The sequence below is a fragment of the Onychostoma macrolepis genome, chromosome 08 (genome assembly GCF_012432095.1).
Source record: "Onychostoma macrolepis isolate SWU-2019 chromosome 08, ASM1243209v1, whole genome shotgun sequence".
NCBI lineage: Eukaryota > Metazoa > Chordata > Actinopteri > Cypriniformes > Cyprinidae > Onychostoma > Onychostoma macrolepis.
In genome coordinates this window covers 13,469,849-13,487,923 of record NC_081162.1, presented here as the reverse complement: position 1 = coordinate 13,487,923, position 18,075 = coordinate 13,469,849, and the positions used below count along the sequence as shown (strand labels likewise).

General features: G+C 38.5%; 1 protein-coding gene across 8 annotated transcripts in view; it reads left to right on the top strand.

The window, feature by feature from the left end:
- The window catches only part of ccser1 (coiled-coil serine-rich protein 1), an 83,640-nt gene that overhangs the window by 43,448 nt on the left and 22,117 nt on the right, over positions 1-18,075 (top strand). For 2 of the 8 annotated variants that reach the window (XM_058785147.1, XM_058785146.1), the window contains one exon: positions 501-578. In XM_058785147.1, coding sequence (XP_058641130.1) covers positions 501-578 — 78 coding nt within the window. Of the gene's footprint in view, positions 1-500; positions 579-3,788; positions 3,973-5,205; positions 5,502-5,623; positions 5,661-11,242; positions 11,279-11,569; positions 11,589-18,075 lie in introns of those variants that run through there. The other 6 variants (XR_009272527.1, XM_058785149.1, XM_058785152.1 and 3 more) reach the window with 6 other exon arrangements.

Sequence of the window (18,075 nt, the reverse complement as noted above, 5' to 3'; positions counted from 1 at the left end):
GGGTCATTATCAAGACCCTATATATATATATATATGTGTGTATGTATGCGTGTGTGTGTGTGTGTATATTTCATCCACACATACAGTTTTATGGAGGTCTAGGAGTGCCTTTTAAAAATAAAATCAATTGTCAATATGTTAATTCAAAAATCTAAAATAAATATTTGCTTTTCAAATTGACTGATAAACACACCTTTTTAGAATGTAATAATTATCACATTTAGAAATAAATTATCGGTGTATTCTCTTGTTACGGTTTTAAATGTTAAAAGTTGTTTAAACATTTTGTCCCCTCATTTTTATTTTTAAGTGGCACTTGTAGTCCATACAATTTAGCCAATATGTCAATATACGCCATTATATGGCTATATGATGATTATATGACCACAAGATGTTGAGGTTGACAAGTCAGAATCAAGTATTCCAGAGAACTGTTTTATGTCATAAAACTTGTGTTAATGCTATGCCACCCTTTTCTGATACATATGTCTTTTTAACAGGAATCCACCCGTGCTGCTCTGAAATCTCTTTGCCAAAAAGCTGACAAAAGCACTCAGACAGATTTCTTACTCTCAGAGGTGAGTACCCATTAAAGCACCGTACGAAGGCTCCTGACGATGCTGCTAATGTTCCGAGGTCATTGAGCTGTGTCTGGTTTTTCTAATTGAATACAGGTCCCCACATCTGTCTTTTTCATTTCACTGACTTTTAATGGTAAAGGGCACTGAAAGTTGATTTTCAATTTGAGAAGGAATCTATATAGCGAAATTGTGGTTTCTGATTTCAACAACACTTTTGTTAACCCTCTTGTCCGCTGGCCTTTCGATAGTTTGACTGCCCTCCTTTCCTCCCACCTGTTCAATAATTCCCATCCTCCTTTTTATTTGTTTTTGTTATGAATTTTGGCCGAAATCTAGGTGCTTTCTCGTTCCCACAGGCGGCTTTTTAATGGCTCACACACAACAAATGATGATGTTATATTGCAGTGAGTCAGCAAACTGTGTTCAAGTGCTTCAAACTTTAAATGACTCATTAACAGAGATTAATGCAACAGATATTAAAGCATCAGAGACAAACCCAGCCTTTAAATCGTCTTCTCTCTTTCGTTTGCAACACTTACTCAAATGAAGACCAAATGATGTTTGATAGTTTGATTAAAAGCTATTTGCACATTTTTGAGAGATGTCCTTCTAGTTATAAATCTGTTTGTGGATTTTCAGCATTTGTGATGAGCATATTATCTCTCACTGATGGTTAAGAAGAACGATCGAGATTTTCTTTAAAGATTTCTGTCGTATATTCCATGCCCTCGCAGTGCCCGCATCAGTATGCCTTTAGTCCCTTTACACTGAAATAGCTTTCAGTTGGACTCCCGTGGAGACATGGTCCATTTTCCCTCTGGCATTTAACATCTCTGCAGACTTTGTGCTTTGTATTACTGCTAATATGCGTATGTGATGTGAATTCGGATGGCTTTTTCAAATTGCTTGACAATCCATTCCACGGCTATCGCGGAGCTAATGCGTCGCCGCTCCATCAGACCTCGGCGTTGATGAAAAGTGCTGTAAAAAGCTGAAATATTAGAAAGAGTGCTCATTATGGAGCTGTGGCATTAGATAAGCGACATTTTCGCAGTAAGCCGGCGTCTTTTTTGCTGCGGTGCCAAAAAACAGCCAGCGTGGAAATGGTCGCGTGGGAGGATGTGGGAGAATCTTCTTCCTGTCTACCTCAGATGTGCCGGCAATGGATGAGAGCGGAGAGGAACTGCACATGCACGAGCACGAGACCCTCAGGCTTTCTGAACGCAATGCACACCATCATTCTTTCCCCTCCGCTCAGCCAGAGATGAGTTCTGCATTTCCACCCTACCCTATGTAGACTACACCACTATATGGGTTACTGCATTGAGGACACGCAAATATCCGAAAGTGTGTCTACAAGTGGGTCAGCTATTTCGAAGGCTGCTTCAACTGGAGGAGGTCATCTGTTTCCTTTTTTTACCCTCGTTCTTTCTCTCTTTTTTTTTTCTGGAGCACCCTGCTTCTCTCTCCAGCTGAGCTAATTAGTTGAAAGGGAGAGGAAGAGAGGCTTTGGTGCCCTCTGTTGAGTCACAGTGCACCGGGGGCCAGACTGGCCTCTTTCGGAAGCACCGGACAACAATCCTACACGGTTCTCACAGCCACCGACTTCTCAAAGTCTTCTCCGTCTCTGTCGGCCAGATGCGCAGCAGGAAGGGGCAGGTTCGTGCTGAGGGGCTCCTGTCAGGACAAAGAGATATGGCTAGATGGACAGGGGCCAACCTGCTCACCTGTCCAAAGAGAATGAGAAATTATGTGTAGTATGGCAGAGTGATGTATAATACTCAGATGAAGCACATCTTCCATGTGCCATGGCTGGGAATCATGTATATATGGAGCACTGTCGGCCACACATGACTCTAAAATCGTGACACTAAAATATGCACATTTTAAATAAAATAAAATATACATTTAATTTAAATAACATTTTAAAGAAAAAATTACTTTTTCCTCTAGATGTACTTTTTCTCAGAAACTTGAACTGTTACTGTTGTCTTTTTTTATTCCCATACTTTTTATTTTAATTCCAAACTCTTATGACTTTCTTCTGTAATTCTCTGCTGTATGGAGGCCCTAAAGGGACATGGTGGTGAAATAAATTTGGGGGGTGGGGTGGAAGGAAAAATTATTTTTCAAACTTTTTGTTCTCTCACAAAAATTGTGTCCCTCAAGTATCCTTTGCAAAGATATTTGCGTTCCCTCTAAAAAAGTATATTTTAGAATATCCCAAAACCGTGCCTTGAACTACAAGCACTGACTGTATTTCTTTATAGTTGAGTCCAAGTTTAAAATAAAACTCTATGAACTGCTACATTGTGAACATACGGAGCTGTATGAACCACTGCAAGCTGTAAAGTAAACAGGAAGTGCTTGTCCGAACTCAACAGGTTTTACGCGAGAGTGCAAAAGTGTCTTGAGGAAACAAAAAATTTGTAAAATAATTTTTCCACCCACCGAAAAATTTTTCCACCACAATGTCCCTTTACAGGCTCCGTACTGCTACCCATCACCATTAATGTCACATTTTCCATGTATAATTTTCCATATTTCCATATTTATATATATATTTATATAAGGTTTGAAGGCAACACTTTTTTTGTAGTTTATAAGCGAGTGTCGTTGTCGCATCTAAACCTGATGAAAGGCCTGTTCTTTTCCCTTCTGTACGAAGCCTGACTGCCGTTGTCTGTTTATTTTGCTTTATTATGCCAGTCTAAGCCTGTTAATATTAAGCTCTGCCCTCCACACTGCCGTTCAGCCATTTAAATGAAAAAGCACTTAAGAGCTCATTTACTCTGGCATTCCTCCCTTCCGTAGCCGAGATATGAAGTTTTATGGATTAGCTTCTGTTTTGTGTTATTTCCCTTCCAGTCATAAATCTTTTTTATAGAAGTGACAGTTCTTATTAAAATGCTTGAATATTTAGCCAAATGGAAACCCCTTCCAGCCAGAATAAGTCGTTTTTGATGCTTGCCCAAACAGTTGGATCTATACCAGTGAGGGAGATTGATCAGTGGTCAGGTCCGGATAGCTGGAGGACACCTGTTAATGGAACATACTGGACATCTCCCACTGCTCTGTTTTTCAGCTCTCCAGCCAACCCTGCTGAGAGGCTTTTTGCATTTCAAGCCTGTTTCACAAGCACCAAAAATCATTTCAGGCATCTCTTTATTTTTTCCAATTCATTTTGGTGCTTATTTATTTATTTAGATTCATTTGCACATGAGGGGGTCGCCCAGTCTCATAGAGTCGTGCTGTGGCCCATCTGATCACTCCGTGTGGGGGACCTGTTATGCTAAACTCCCAACTTCATTGCGCAAGCCTGCTTGCTTTTCTCTCTGCATGGGTCAGAGTGTGAGCAGTGAGCCTCTCAGAATGACACGCCTGCTGAGCGGTAATCATTTCCCTTCTTTTGTATGTGAACAAGGAGTTCAATGAGATTTTGTTTGCCATTTTGTAGTTCTTGTTTTTTTTTTTTTTTTTGGTTTAAATTAGGGCTGTCAATTTTAACATTTTAATTTAGTGTGATTGATTATAGAAAAAAAATAAGGCACTAAAACAATTAACACAATTAATCATGTCGCCTGACTGCTGTGTAAATTAAATTAAAAGGAAATTGTCCGATAATTGGAGCAACACTTACTCTTCTGAGCCAGTCTGTTTAATGAATCATTAAAAAATGCTCAATTATTGAAATATTATTACAAATACTGAATTATTATAACAAATAAAGAACAACTTAACTGCATAATTTGGGTCCTGACCTGTTGTTAATTTGCAAAATAATATTTGAAATTATTATTGTGTATAATTTTATTACTGTGAAAAAGTCAATAATGTATATAATAATATTTTACAGTATAGTATTTTATATTTTACATTTTTAAATAACATTTTACAGCAATAGATGCGAAGGAATTTCTTTATGCAAGCAATATGGACAATGTAGTTTAAATATACCATGTTTTTATCCAGTTGCCGTGTTTTTAACCAGTAAACTGCTCTGTATGCTTTCATCTCGCTTGTGACTTTTTTGATGTTTGAGAGTGTGCAGACTTTCATCAAGCTCTTTAATTTAAATATACCCAAATGAATAAAATCAAATCGATTTGGATCAAAACATCAGCTTGTGAATCAGGTCTGTTATTCTTAAATTAAACCATTTAAGTTTAATGTTGCCTTGGCAATTACCTGAAATAAAATGCTAAAACAAGTAAAACTAAATAAACTATATAGACATATTTAAAAAAAAAAAAAAGCAAAAACTAATAAAAATGGTAAACACCACAAAATTACTAAAACTTTAGCTAAAATTGAAATGAAAATATAAAATATAATTCAAAATACGAACAAAAACTATTGTAGTATATGCAGTGATACTAAAATAACACCCTCATGACTATATCAGCCCTAATCTACATCCCTTTTTTTAGACATTGAATGAAGAAACCCTTAATTGCTTAAACTTTTTTTTTTTAAACCATTCTATCTTCCTTTTCACGTTTTGATGCAGTGCTCACCTGTGTGACTTTTATTTTTCCCTCTATCCGTTTTTTTTTTTTTTTGTGTGAAGGCCATTTCAATCCATGCTTAGCTGCGTGAAATATCTTCCACTTCCACCCTGCAGCTCTTATCCATAACTCTGCCTGAAGTAGTGCCAGCGGTCGGGAACAGGACGGTGATGGCTGAGGCCCCATACAGTGTGATGTAACTCGAGCCGTAGGAACCCTGCAGTCTGGGCCTGCCCTCATCTCTCTGGGTGGAAACAGCCTGGGTGATTAGACTTCCGAATAGTGCAAGTCATCCTTCATGATGGTTCTACCTTGACCTGTCAACTTTTACCACCTTATCTGTCTCTGATTTTGTCAGAGTTGTAAAGCATATGCAGTGTATTTAGTGACCTGGTGAGGAGTTAGATAAACCGATAAACTCAGTGCCAGTGCATTAATGAGACACGGTAAGTAGGTGAGCTGAATTAATGATCCCAGATAGAAGTTTCCTGTCGTCCCTGTGCATGTTTTCAAAGATATATGCTTTGCTTTCAGGGCCACGCTCGAGTCAGCGCCTCTTGCAGGAGACCATGTGAGTTTTCTCACCGTGTGTTGTGGTTGTTTGTGGTGTTTCCACCGAAGCATGGCATGCTGTTCTGCCACCCAGGGTTTGAGCTACTGGTCCTCCTTTTCCATGAATCTGCAACCAGCCGCTTTCTCCCTTTGTTTTATCCCCTTCTTGTCTGTTTATCTTGGTTCCTTTTCTTCCAAAAAATTCAACACAGGTTATCACTGCGCACGGCTGGATTCTCTACTCTTGGAAGTACACCAACAGTCCCTTTTGGATGGCCATGCTCACAAATGCCACTTGAAAATTCCTTTGAAACACCATCTGTACAACCGACACTTGTTTTGCATATTATCTCTTTGTGTTTTTTAGTTAGAGCTCTCTAACTGTCCATCACGCATTACTCATCTCCGGCCTCAGCCAGCGCCAGCACTTCAAATCCAACCTATTGTGTCTGCCTGTTCGATATCCATAACTTATTAAATGGCAAAGCTTTAAAGTAACAGTTGAGGAAGCACGCAGAGCGTACGTGGACTGTGTGTGCAGCATTGTAATCCACCCAGACAGTGGAAAGAACGGTACCCAGTACTCCGTGTGCCCAGGGCGACCGGAATGGGAAGATGAAAGCTCTGTGTTTACTCAGGTGGAGAAGCTTTCTGCAGAGAAGCAGTGAGCCTCTGACGCTTTGATCCTCTTTGTCTGTTTATATTGATGTGTACAATTGTGTCTGTCGTACAGAGCCAAAAAAAAGGCACCAGAAGAGAGTATCTGTTCTGCATTACCAGGCAATATTGACCTATTTGTTAACAGGAATGGGAACTCCTGGGATACGGTTGACGCTGTTCCAGCAAACGCAGGCTGTGTGGGATCCGCAGGCCATGGAACGAGTCGTTTCATGCTATTGTTCTGGCGTTAGTGTTTAATTAGCAGAACACTGTCCCTTACCAGTTTGGTCTTTTATGTTTTTGCCAGAACCCCTCCCTTGTTTGTTCGTTTCTTTTATTTACAAGTTCAGCGTGCTTTTGCTTGCGTTGGCCATTACCCGGACCGGCATCTGAAGTGCATTGCGTCTAGACCGATGCGTAGTAGTTTCCTTTCAGTGATGAACACCCCTGGGAGTCTGCATGCCTGCGATGGCAGGCGAGCCTTTGAAGCGCACTTCGGCTCGTAATTAAGTGCCGCTCTGTGGCGTTACGCACAGGATGAGATTGAGATAAGTGAGCTGGACAGAGGCCAGGATGTAGTCAGGTGGTCCGAGGTCCCACCTCTCGTTCTCTACAGGTTTTTGTACAGACTAATGAGATCTCATCCTTCAGAAGGATGCACAGGCTCAGGAGGCTTTGTTGCTAGTCACATCATGTTGCTGCTGCCTCACGGCTGTATCCAGACCCGACTCACCTGCAGGGAGAACAATGGGAATTGGGAATTGGGAAATGGGAATTCAGCAGGGAAGGGGAGACTAGGAATGGGAACTGTAAGGGATTTAATGGTTCTGGTTCTAGTTCAGATTCCATGACAGTTCTTTAACTATATACTGCTATACTGTAAGTTAGATTTCATTATACAGTGCTGTATAAAAGATATTGTAAAAGTTTTTTATTAATGTTAATAGATGAGAGAAAGTGTAATTTAACAAATGCTACCTGAAATGTACATTTTCTTCAGCTTAAATATATAAAAAAGCCGCCCATGTATTGTGTAAAAAGGTAGTACACCCTCTAACTTTTATCACTCATACTACATAGGAGAGTACTTTTTTTTTTTTTTTCTGTAGACATGTTTGATTGAAAAATCTCAAATTTCCATTTTTATTAGTTAAATTATATAACTTTTGCTCCTCAGTACTGTCCAAATAAAGTAACAATATGTTTTTAAAAAAGACACTTTTCATGGAGTGCGTTTACATTTTCACATCATTATATTATACACTGTACTAAACCAAACAATACCACTTTAAGTACCATTTATTGCAACAACATTCTGTTGCTAATTTGCTTATTAAATGTACTGTGTGTCCTTAAGACTCATTATTACATGAACAACCAGTTCACCCAAAAAAGTACATTTTGTCATTTTATTTACCCTCAAGATATTTTAAACCTGTATGAATTTCTCTCTTCTATGGAGTTTAAAATTAGATGTTAGGCAGAATGACTGCTCACCTTTCAATTTTATTTTATGGAAAAAATATACAGTGAAAATAGCGACTTGGGCTTATCTCATTTTGGTTTCCACAGAAAACGGTTTGTAACATTATAAAGGCTGATTAAATGATAACAGATTTTTTCTTAATGTTTGAGTCTCCTATCTTTTTAAGTCTCGTAAACATTAAGTACAACATGAGAAGTTACATTTTCCTGGATGTTGAATTCAGTAGAGTTGTTGAGTCAGATGTTACTGAAAGTCGATTAACTAAAAATAATGGATTTGAGTCATTTATTCATGCATATATATATATATATATATATAAGTTGCACTGAATAAGAACCACTTCTTGATTCTCAGCTCAAGAGTTCCCATAGTCACAGAGGAATCGTGTGAAAAAGAAAGAGATGGGGGAAGGGATAGTGTGGGAGCAAGAGACTTGCGCTTGAAAGTCAGCCAAAAAGAGAATAGATTAGGTGTAACACAAAAGGGATATATAGATTAAGAGTTCTTCTAAGGTTAATAGACAGATAGCAACACATGCCAGTCATTAGAATGGCTCTCCATCTGGGCTTTCTGTTGAAGAAGCATCAGGTGGAGTGCGAGTGTGTGGGAGCTGCTGTGGCGTGAGAACATTCACCAGCAGGAAGTAGTTGGAGCTCCAAACCGTTAAAAATTTAAGTGATATCTGGAGGTAAGAGAGCATCAAGGCAAGTCTGAATAGCGTGACGTGTTTTACATGTGTCATTCTTATTCTCAAACTTGTTCTCATTAGATTCCTGTAGAAAGGAGGCCACCTTTCCTGTCCTTTCTGCTTTTTTTAAAGCATGGTCCTCTTTGGTTGTTGTTTTTTGCTCCGCTGGCCTGTATAAACATGTCCATGATAACTTTGTCAAGGTAAAAACTCTGATCCTAAGCCCTGACAGAAGGTCTGAGTCCCTGTGGACAGTGCCGACTGGAGACTGCCCGCAGGGTGTTCTCCGCCATTAGCAGAAGGTGAATGCAGGTCCAGCCCCCTTCAGGGTCACTATAATGGAATGCACACGCAACACCTCGCTGTGGACAGATGGCCGGGTGAGGTTGGAACGTTGCACCACAATAAAGAAGTTAATAAATAATTATATAAACGGTGACATTCAGCGGAAATGGGGATCAGAAACACACATTTATTTTTATCGAAGTTGCTCTCCAACCATGCCGTTGAATCGGCTGTCAGAGGCAGAAAAGTCACATTCCTCAGCTCTGGCTGCCCAGGAAACAGATTTGATTTTGCATGAATCCCCTTCAGAATATTTATGAGTCCCTGGTTATGTGTCCAAGCCTTTGCAATATGAATATGACACAGCTGATTTGCAGTCTCTCCATTGTGTGCTGATTTGAGGATCTATTTAGGGCAGCAGCTAACAACTATTTTGATCACATTGAGAGAAAAATTCACAGTTTGAAAGCAGAATAACTCTTACGGGTAACTGAAGTTATCAAATCTCAACCACTGGGGGGGTTTAATTGTACGACTTGATTTAAGGAGTCAATTATGATGGCTTTAAAACCGAAATTTGATATTGTTTTGATAATTGCACTCGGAGTACTTGCAATTTAAGGATGACAGCGGCATTTCAAAGGATAGTTCATCCCAGAATGAACATTTTTGGCATCATTAACTCACCCTCATGTCATTCCATACTTCCTTCACAAAAATAAAATTTATTTACTATCCATTGGGATATCCTGTTGTTTTAATGGCACTGGATGTTGTAGGACAGCCATGGAGGACATGATTTTACCATAAAAGTGCTTCAATATTGGATTGTTTTTCACCAAATTGGCCTTTGCTGTGAAATATATTGAATTGAAACCGACTGGAGCACTTGGAAAATTATCAGTAAACTGCATGCACTTTTTGCTGACACACTCGGGCCTTTTAAACATTAAAGTGAGTCATAGTGCACTGCCAATGAATTTACCAAATGAGATATTAATTCATTTATCTGCTTTTGTGTTCCAAAGAACAAAAAAAGTCATACAGGTTTAGAGCTACATAAGGGTGAGTAAATGATGACAGGAATTTCATTTTTGGATTTCTTTGATCACTCACTTTCTGCTAGGATGTGCAACGTGAGTGATGGTATTTATAAGAATTTAACAATAAAATGTTAGCGTTTGTGTCTAATAGAAATGCTACTATGTAGTAGTTCACCACACAGCACAAATACTCAACCAATTGACAGTGAACTGCACCGCCAGTAATTGTCATTGTTTATTACCGACTTTAACGGTTTAATTGTTGTAGCCCTGAATCAGTTACACCCTCAATTAGTTCTTCTGCACGCATGTTGAGTTCAGCATATATTATTGTTTAAGGGAGGACACTCAGTCTTGCCCTGCATTGCTGCAATACAGGCCTTTACCGTTGCCTACAGACTCCAGAAATCAATGAATATATTAATTTACTGGAGTAGCAGGGTTCACACCGTCTTCATCTGGATTTCATGCGATAGGACGGGAAATAATTTATGGACCAGCCTCACCTCTGTGTTCTTTTATTAAAGCTCGGGGCAGATTACCATTTTTGCAGTTGTTTCAAGTTCCCTTGTTATTCTTGGCAGTGATATTTTCCCTCAAGTTTCTCGCGTTCTCCATCCACGCCACAATGTGACACAGTCACCCACCCACGGCCTCTCTAGCATCTCCTGCCTCACTTCCCATCCTCTCCATCTCGCTGTCAGACTCCTGAAACACGTTTTCACACACGTTCCCAAACTCCTGCTTTGCTCATTACTATTTTATTAACCTGTAAAACAATCTAGATAACAGGATGAACAAATGTAGGAATGATGAATTTTATTTCTCTCTGCCTCTTCGTGCTCTCTCGCTCTCATATATATTTAAATATAATTTGCTCTCTGTAGCATGTAATTAGGTCTACGAAAATTGGTAAATTGCATTTGCCTTTGTTTAGTGCAGATTAGTGCTGTTGGAGCCCCCTTTTAAAATATTTGCCATTTCATATTATCATAATTCAATTCCAAATCTCAATACCTTTTAGTGTTGCAGATATCTTATCGGGAATTACTGCATGGTTGTTGAAAATTGCTCAAGCCTGTTTTTGTTGACCCCTTGTACCTGACATTTTGTTCAGTGTTTAAATGAAATGCACTGAGAGACAGCGCGACCGAATTATATCCATTCCAGCCTTTTTGCTCTCGTCCCTCTCCCGCTGTCTGCCATCACGGTCTAATTTTTATCCAAATAATGTCTTCATCTTCAGTTTATATCTATGTAAGCGCTAATGCATCGTATCTGCAAACCGCCACAAGCCATTGTTTTGTGTTAGCATGTAAAGCTTTTGATTTTTCACTTCACTTCACTGAATTTCCTTTCTGTCATTTGTACACATCATGTTCATCTGTCTCCATGTTGTTTTGTTCTCCCCTCTCCCCTTTCTCTTCCCATGGGTGCAGTAAACAGAAGCAGCCCGCGCCGGCAGCACAATGCAGGTAGGGTGTATTTCTGTGTAGAGCAGCTCTGTCTCTAATCAAAGGCAGGCAGCTTCATCCACCAATCCTCACCTTGGCTAATTGAGGGAAACCGCGGAGCTTTTAAATTGCATCAACAAATAATCACACGCAAATGTCTTAATTGCCGTGGAGCTGTATATGAAATTACGGTGATTGTTGCGTGCTAATCTTATCAGCTCTGTCCTAATCGTCTCTGTTGGGGACATGTTGATTGCTTGCTTTATTTTAATCCACACTTGCAAAATCATCTGTCTTTTCTCCCCAAATCAGGTGGTGTTTTTGTGGGAACTGCTTTTGCCATGACTGCGCCGACGCTTTTGTTGAGATTGTCAAAAAAAAAATGCAAATCACAAACCTGCAGTGTAAGCGTGACATTGAGCGTTGCGGTAAAACATGACAGATAGAAAAACGGCGGATGCGAATATCCACCGAAGGAGACGTCGGACAGTCATTTAAACCCCAGATTTGTGTGGGATACGGGTGAAATCGAGGAAGACTTGCATATACATATTTTTAGAGCAAACCTCCAACGCTGTTGCAGGAAAAAATGTCAATGAGCTGCAAATCACACCTATATTTATTTATGCCTGCTATATCTGCATCATGTAGTGGGTGCACAGGAGGTGCAGGAAAAAGTCAGACCTGTCGGCTTTGCTTTTGCATTTCTCTAATGTGTGGTTTTAGCTGTTAATGGTAGTCAGAGAAAATATGAACATTTTGTCTCCGTAATACAATCGAGCTAATGGCGGAATGTGCTTTGTGGTACCAGTAAAGTGCATAAATCTGCTGTCAGTGTTGTTTTGGTGAGATATGAAGTGTCACTGGATGGAAAGATGTATTGTAAAGTTCGCTTGAAGGTATGTAGGACCTGTTCCATAAATTCAGGAAGTCTTTTAAGGAGAGATGCCAAGATTTTGCCTGTATTGATCCACTGCATGTCACCCTCTCCACGGGTAAAATACCAAACTGGTGAAATTAGTGCTCCTTAAAATACTTTACGATCTTTGGACACTTACGATACTCCCACTGTCAAAGCTCAAGGGCACGTGTAATGGAATTATGCTTATGATATCCAAAACTTGGCATTTGGTTTTAAATATTGGGCAGAAAGGGTTGAGAAGCAAAAAGAGAAGCTGTGATCTCGAGCAGTTGTGTTGCATGGTATTTCCGAGATTTGCCCCACTGAAGATGACTGACAGAGTTTGCCAACCCAAGTGAAAGCATGACAAATATGGTTGTGGCATTGATATAATAGCTGACTTAAAGGGAGAAAAGTGACTCGCAGTCTTGCGTAATGAATATTTAAAAGAGTTTGGACAGAAGTGAAGTATGAATGCCTGTTTGTTGAGTCTAATGGTATCAGATACCATTATATCAAACATCATGTGTCAGTCAGCTTAGATAATAGCTTCTTTTTCAGTGTGATCATGTATTCTGAAATATTAGTGTCAGATGTGTGCTGAATAGCAATATTATGATGTCACCAGAGGCCTGTTTCATAAAACAAGTTTACCAAATAAGCCAGGTTTATTTCAGTTAGTCTGATGTAAACTTGTTTTATGAAACAGGCCCCGGTATAAACACTAGATTTTTCTATTTGACTTCTTATAAAGGCCAGTATTGTGTGTGTATGTATGTATGTATGTATGTATGTATGTATGTATGTATGTATGTATGTATGTGTATTTTATTTTTATTTTTTTTTATTATTTTAAAATCTGTGAAATAGTAATAATAAAGAATAGCTAGGTGACTAGAATGGCTAGGTCCAAACACTTGATTGGTACTAGAAAAATAATCAGTTATAATAATAAAAATAATTCATCTTTTCCACCAGCACTTCTATGTTTATTGGGCAGCTGCTGTTGGAAGAATTAAAGTGGATATTATCATTAAATTTAAACTAAGCAAGTGACAGATGGGTTTCTATACTCTACGCACCATTGTAGATATGGTCTTTTACCAGGGAAATTACTTTTAATAACCCTCAATTGAAGCGTCAAGGGCCGCTGTGGTTGCTGTAGTAAAACTGGATTTATTTTTTTATTATTATTATTAAAGTGTTTCTGTGTAGTTTCTTTTTCAAGGGAAGGAAATTAAATCCCCTGCATAAATCATTCAAAGGATGGCTATAGATGTAATTGATTTCATGTTGGTTGTTTTAGATTAAGTCCATAACAGTCTAGTGAGATGGACAGTGTGAAATGAGCCTTTTTGTCTGGGACATTTGTCATATATAAAGCTTATCTTAACATCTCTTTTGGTTAAAAAGTGAGCTGAATAGAAAAGATCTCCCTAAAATAAAAATGACGCTAATATTTGCATGAAAAAAATAACAGGAGCAACATAAGGGTGAATACATACTGATAGAATTGTAATATTTAGCCGAACTACTGTATGCATTTAACTTCACAAGAAGTAGAAAAATTACTCACTGATGATCCCTGAAATTGCTTGTGCAATCACATGCGTGTGAATCAAACCAGGTACATTGAGTTATTAGTCTCTGTCCTTGTGCAATCCTTGTGCAAAACTTTATAATGCTGCTTTTTTATGAGTTCAGCATTTTCTGCACTGTTTTATCATTATTTTTAAATTGCCAAGACCACCTTGTAGGTCCCTCGTGTAGCTCATTTATTTATCAGTGAGGTTATGGTCGAAATCACGCAGCCATGTTTTTCTTTTTAATCCCCTTGCATCTTTCTAATTTCCTAGGCCATATTAACACTGCCTAAAGAAAAAAAAAAAAACAAGCCTTTCCATCCGCTCCATCTCTCTCTTTCACTTGCTAGTCCGTCAAAAACCCAAGTGCATTCTTGCCCACAGTTGTAGTGTGCATCTCCGATTTTTAAACAAACGGCTGTGCTGGATACCTGTCTCCATATGGATCCTATTAAAACCTCACGCAGCCATCTGTAGCCTAACCATGCTGTGATATCTCCAAACCGCTTCCCTCAGCTCTGCTCTAGCTTGGCAGCCGAGCTCCGCCGTGATCCCTTCGCAGTTTAGATAGTAACAAGCAGCACCTCTCTGCATACAATCGCAACACTTCTGTGTCCCGTATGAATTTTGATTAGCTTAGGAAGGAACTGTACATTTACATGTCAGGTTTAAAGGATTATGGCGGGTGCTTGGTTCCTGCCTTCAACCATAATCTAGTTTTGCCATTTATAGAACATGACCTGCTGCTCGCTCCATACTGCTCTTAATGCTTGCCAGTATCTTACGAGAGCAGTCATGTATGAAGCACTGCTGATACGGACATGCCGTTTTTCTCTCTGTGCATCTGTGTGTATTTTTGTTTATATATTTATTTATTTATTTTTGAGCCTAAAGGCCAATACTGTACATGTCAAAGTGTATTGAAACGCCATTGGTTGCAGTTCGAGACAGAGCGCCCCCTGATGGTGGTTTATTTGTGTAACCTAAAGTCTATTCATATGCCCAGATGTGCTTTGAAAAAATTTGGGGACCGAAGTGTCTTGTAACGTTTTGTTTCAACATCTGCAACTCTTTTGTCTGCATACCTTAGTCTTTGATATAGTAAAATATCAAAAGTTTGGCTTGAATCGAAAGTTTTTGTTTACTAAAGCTGTATGTATTTGATCTAAAATACAGTAAAATATTTTGAAATATTATTAGAATAAAACATTTTTAAAATTTGTAGTTTATTCCTGTGATGGCAAAGCCGAATTTTCAGCAGCCGTTACCCCAGTCTTCAGTGTCGCATGATCCTTCAGAAATCATTCTAATATGCTGATTTGGTGGTCAAGAAACATTTCTTTTTGTTATCTATGTTAAAACAAATTTTCTGCTTAATACTTTTGTGGAAACCATCTTTTTAGTATTATTAAATTGTTTAAAATAACAACACTTAACTGTATTTAAAGTACAAGTTTTTAGCAACAATGTAGAAGCCTTTACTCTCACTTTTGAGATAGATGCCTGCTTAAATTAATATATATATGTGTGTGTATATGCTGTCAAACGATTAATCGCAATTAAATCACATCCAAAATAAGTTTTTGTTTACATAATATATATGTGTACTGTGTTTAGTTATGTATATATAAATACACACACATGCATGTATACATTTCAGAAAAATGTTATATTTATATATAATATAAATTATATGAATATAAATATGGACATGTAAATATTTTCAAAATGTATACTTTATGTGTGTGTGTTTTATATACATAATAAATATACACAGTACACACACATACAGTGAGGAAAATAAGTATTTGAACACCCTGCTATTTTGCAAGTTCTCCCACTTAGAAATCATGGAGGGGTCTGAAATTGTCATCGAGGTGCATGTCCACTGTGAGAGACATAATCTAAAAAAAAATCCAGAAATCACAATGTATGATTTTTAACTATTTATTTGTATGATACAGCTGCAAATAAGTATTTGAACACCTGAGAAAATCAATGTTAATATTTGGTACAGTAGCCTTTGTTTGCAATTACAGAGGTCAAACGCTTCCTGTAGTTTTTCACCAGGTTTGCACACACTGCAGGAGGGATTTTGGCCCACCTCCACACAGATCTTCTCTAGATCAGTCAGGTTTCTGGCCTGTCGCTGAGAAACACGGAGTTTGAGCTCCTCCAAAGATTCTCTATTGGGTTTAGGTCTGAGACTGGCTAGGCCACGCCAGAACCTTGATATGCTTCTTACAGAGCCACTCCTTGGTTATCCTGGCTGTGTGCTTCGGGTCATTGTCATGTTGGAAGACCCAGCCTCGACCCATCTTCAATGCTCTAACTGAGGGAAGGAGGTTGTTCCCCAAAATCTCGCAATACATGGCCCCGGTCATCCTCTCCTTAATACAGTGCAGTCGCCTGTCCCATGTGCAGAAAAACACCCCAAAGCATGATGCTACCACCCCATGCTTCACAGTAGGGATGGTGTTCTTGGATGGTACTCATCATTCTTCTTCCTCCAAACACGTTTAGTGGAATTATGACCAAAAGTTCTATTTTGGTCTCATCTGACCACATGACTTTCTCCCATGACTCCTCTGGATCATCCAAATGGTCATTGGCAAATTTAAGTCGGGCCTGGTTTAAGCAGGGGAACCTTCCGTGCCATGCATGATTTCAAACCATGACGCCTTAGTGTATTACCAACAGTAACCTTGGAAACGGTGGTCCCAGCTCTTTTCAGGTCATTGACCAGCTCCTCCCGTGTAGTTCTGGGCTGATTTCTCACCTTTCTTAGGATCATTGAGACCCCACGAGGTGAGATCTTGCATGGAGCCCCAGTCCGAGGGAGATTGACAGTCATGTTTAGCTTCTTCCATGTTGTGATATCTCCAAACCGCTTCCTCAGCTCTGCTCTAGCTTGGCAGCCGAGCTCCGCCGTGATCCCTTCGCAGTTTAGATAGTAACAAGCAGCACCTCTCTGCATACAATCGCAACACTTCTGTGTCCCGTATGAATTTTGATTAGCTTAGGAAGGAACTGTACATTTACATGTCAGGTTTAAAGGATTATGGCGGGTGCTTGGTTCCTGCCTTCAACCATAATCTAGTTTTGCCATTTATAGAACATGACCTGCTGCTCGCTCCATACTGCTCTTAATGCTTGCCAGTATCTTACGAGAGCAGTCATGTATGAAGCACTGCTGATACGGACATGCCGTTTTCTCTGTGCATCTGTGTGTATTTTTGTTTATATATTTATTTATTTATTTTTGAGCCTAAAGGCCAATACTGTACATGTCAAAGTGTATTGAAACGCCATTGGTTGCAGTTCGAGACAGAGCGCCCTGATGGTGGTTTATTTGTGTAACCTAAAGTCTATTCATATGCCCAGATGTGCTTTGAAAAATTTGGGGACCGAAGTGTCTTGTAACGTTTTGTTTCAACATCTGCAACTCTTTTGTCTGCATACCTTAGTCTTTGATATAGTAAAATATCAAAAGTTTGGCTTGAATCGAAAGTTTTTGTTTACTAAAGCTGTATGTATTTGATCTAAAATACAGTAAAATATTTTGAAATATTATTAGAATAAAACATTTTAAAATTTGTAGTTTATTCCTGTGATGGCAAAGCCGAATTTTCAGCAGCCGTTACCCCAGTCTTCAGTGTCGCATGATCCTTCAGAAATCATTCTAATATGCTGATTTGGTGGTCAAGAAACATTTCTTTTTGTTATCTATGTTAAAACAAATTTTCTGCTTAATACTTTTTGTGGAAACCATCTTTTTAGTATTATTAAATTGTTTAAAATAACAACACTTAACTGTATTTAAAGTACAAGTTTTAGCAACAATGTAGAAGCCTTTACTCTCACTTTTGAGATAGATGCCTGCTTAAATTAATATATATATGTGTGTATATGCTGTCAAACGATTAATCGCATACAAAAGTTTTTGTTTACATAATATATATGTGTACTGTGTTTAGTTATGTATATATAAATACACACACATGCATGTATACATTTCAGAAAAATGTTATGTTTATATATTAAGTATATTTATATATAATATAAATTATATGAATATAAATATGGACATGTAAATATTTTCAAAATGTATACTTTATGTGTGTGTGTTTTATATACATAATAAATATACACAGTACACACACATATATTATGTAAACAAAAACTTATTTTGGATGTGATTTAATTGCGATTAATCATTTGACAGCACTTGCGTGCGTGTGTGTGTGTGTGTGTGTGTGTGTATGCACTCTGTTGTTAATTTGTAATTGGTAAAACTAATTGGTAAAGGTTATGCTCTCCCCTACATTACAATA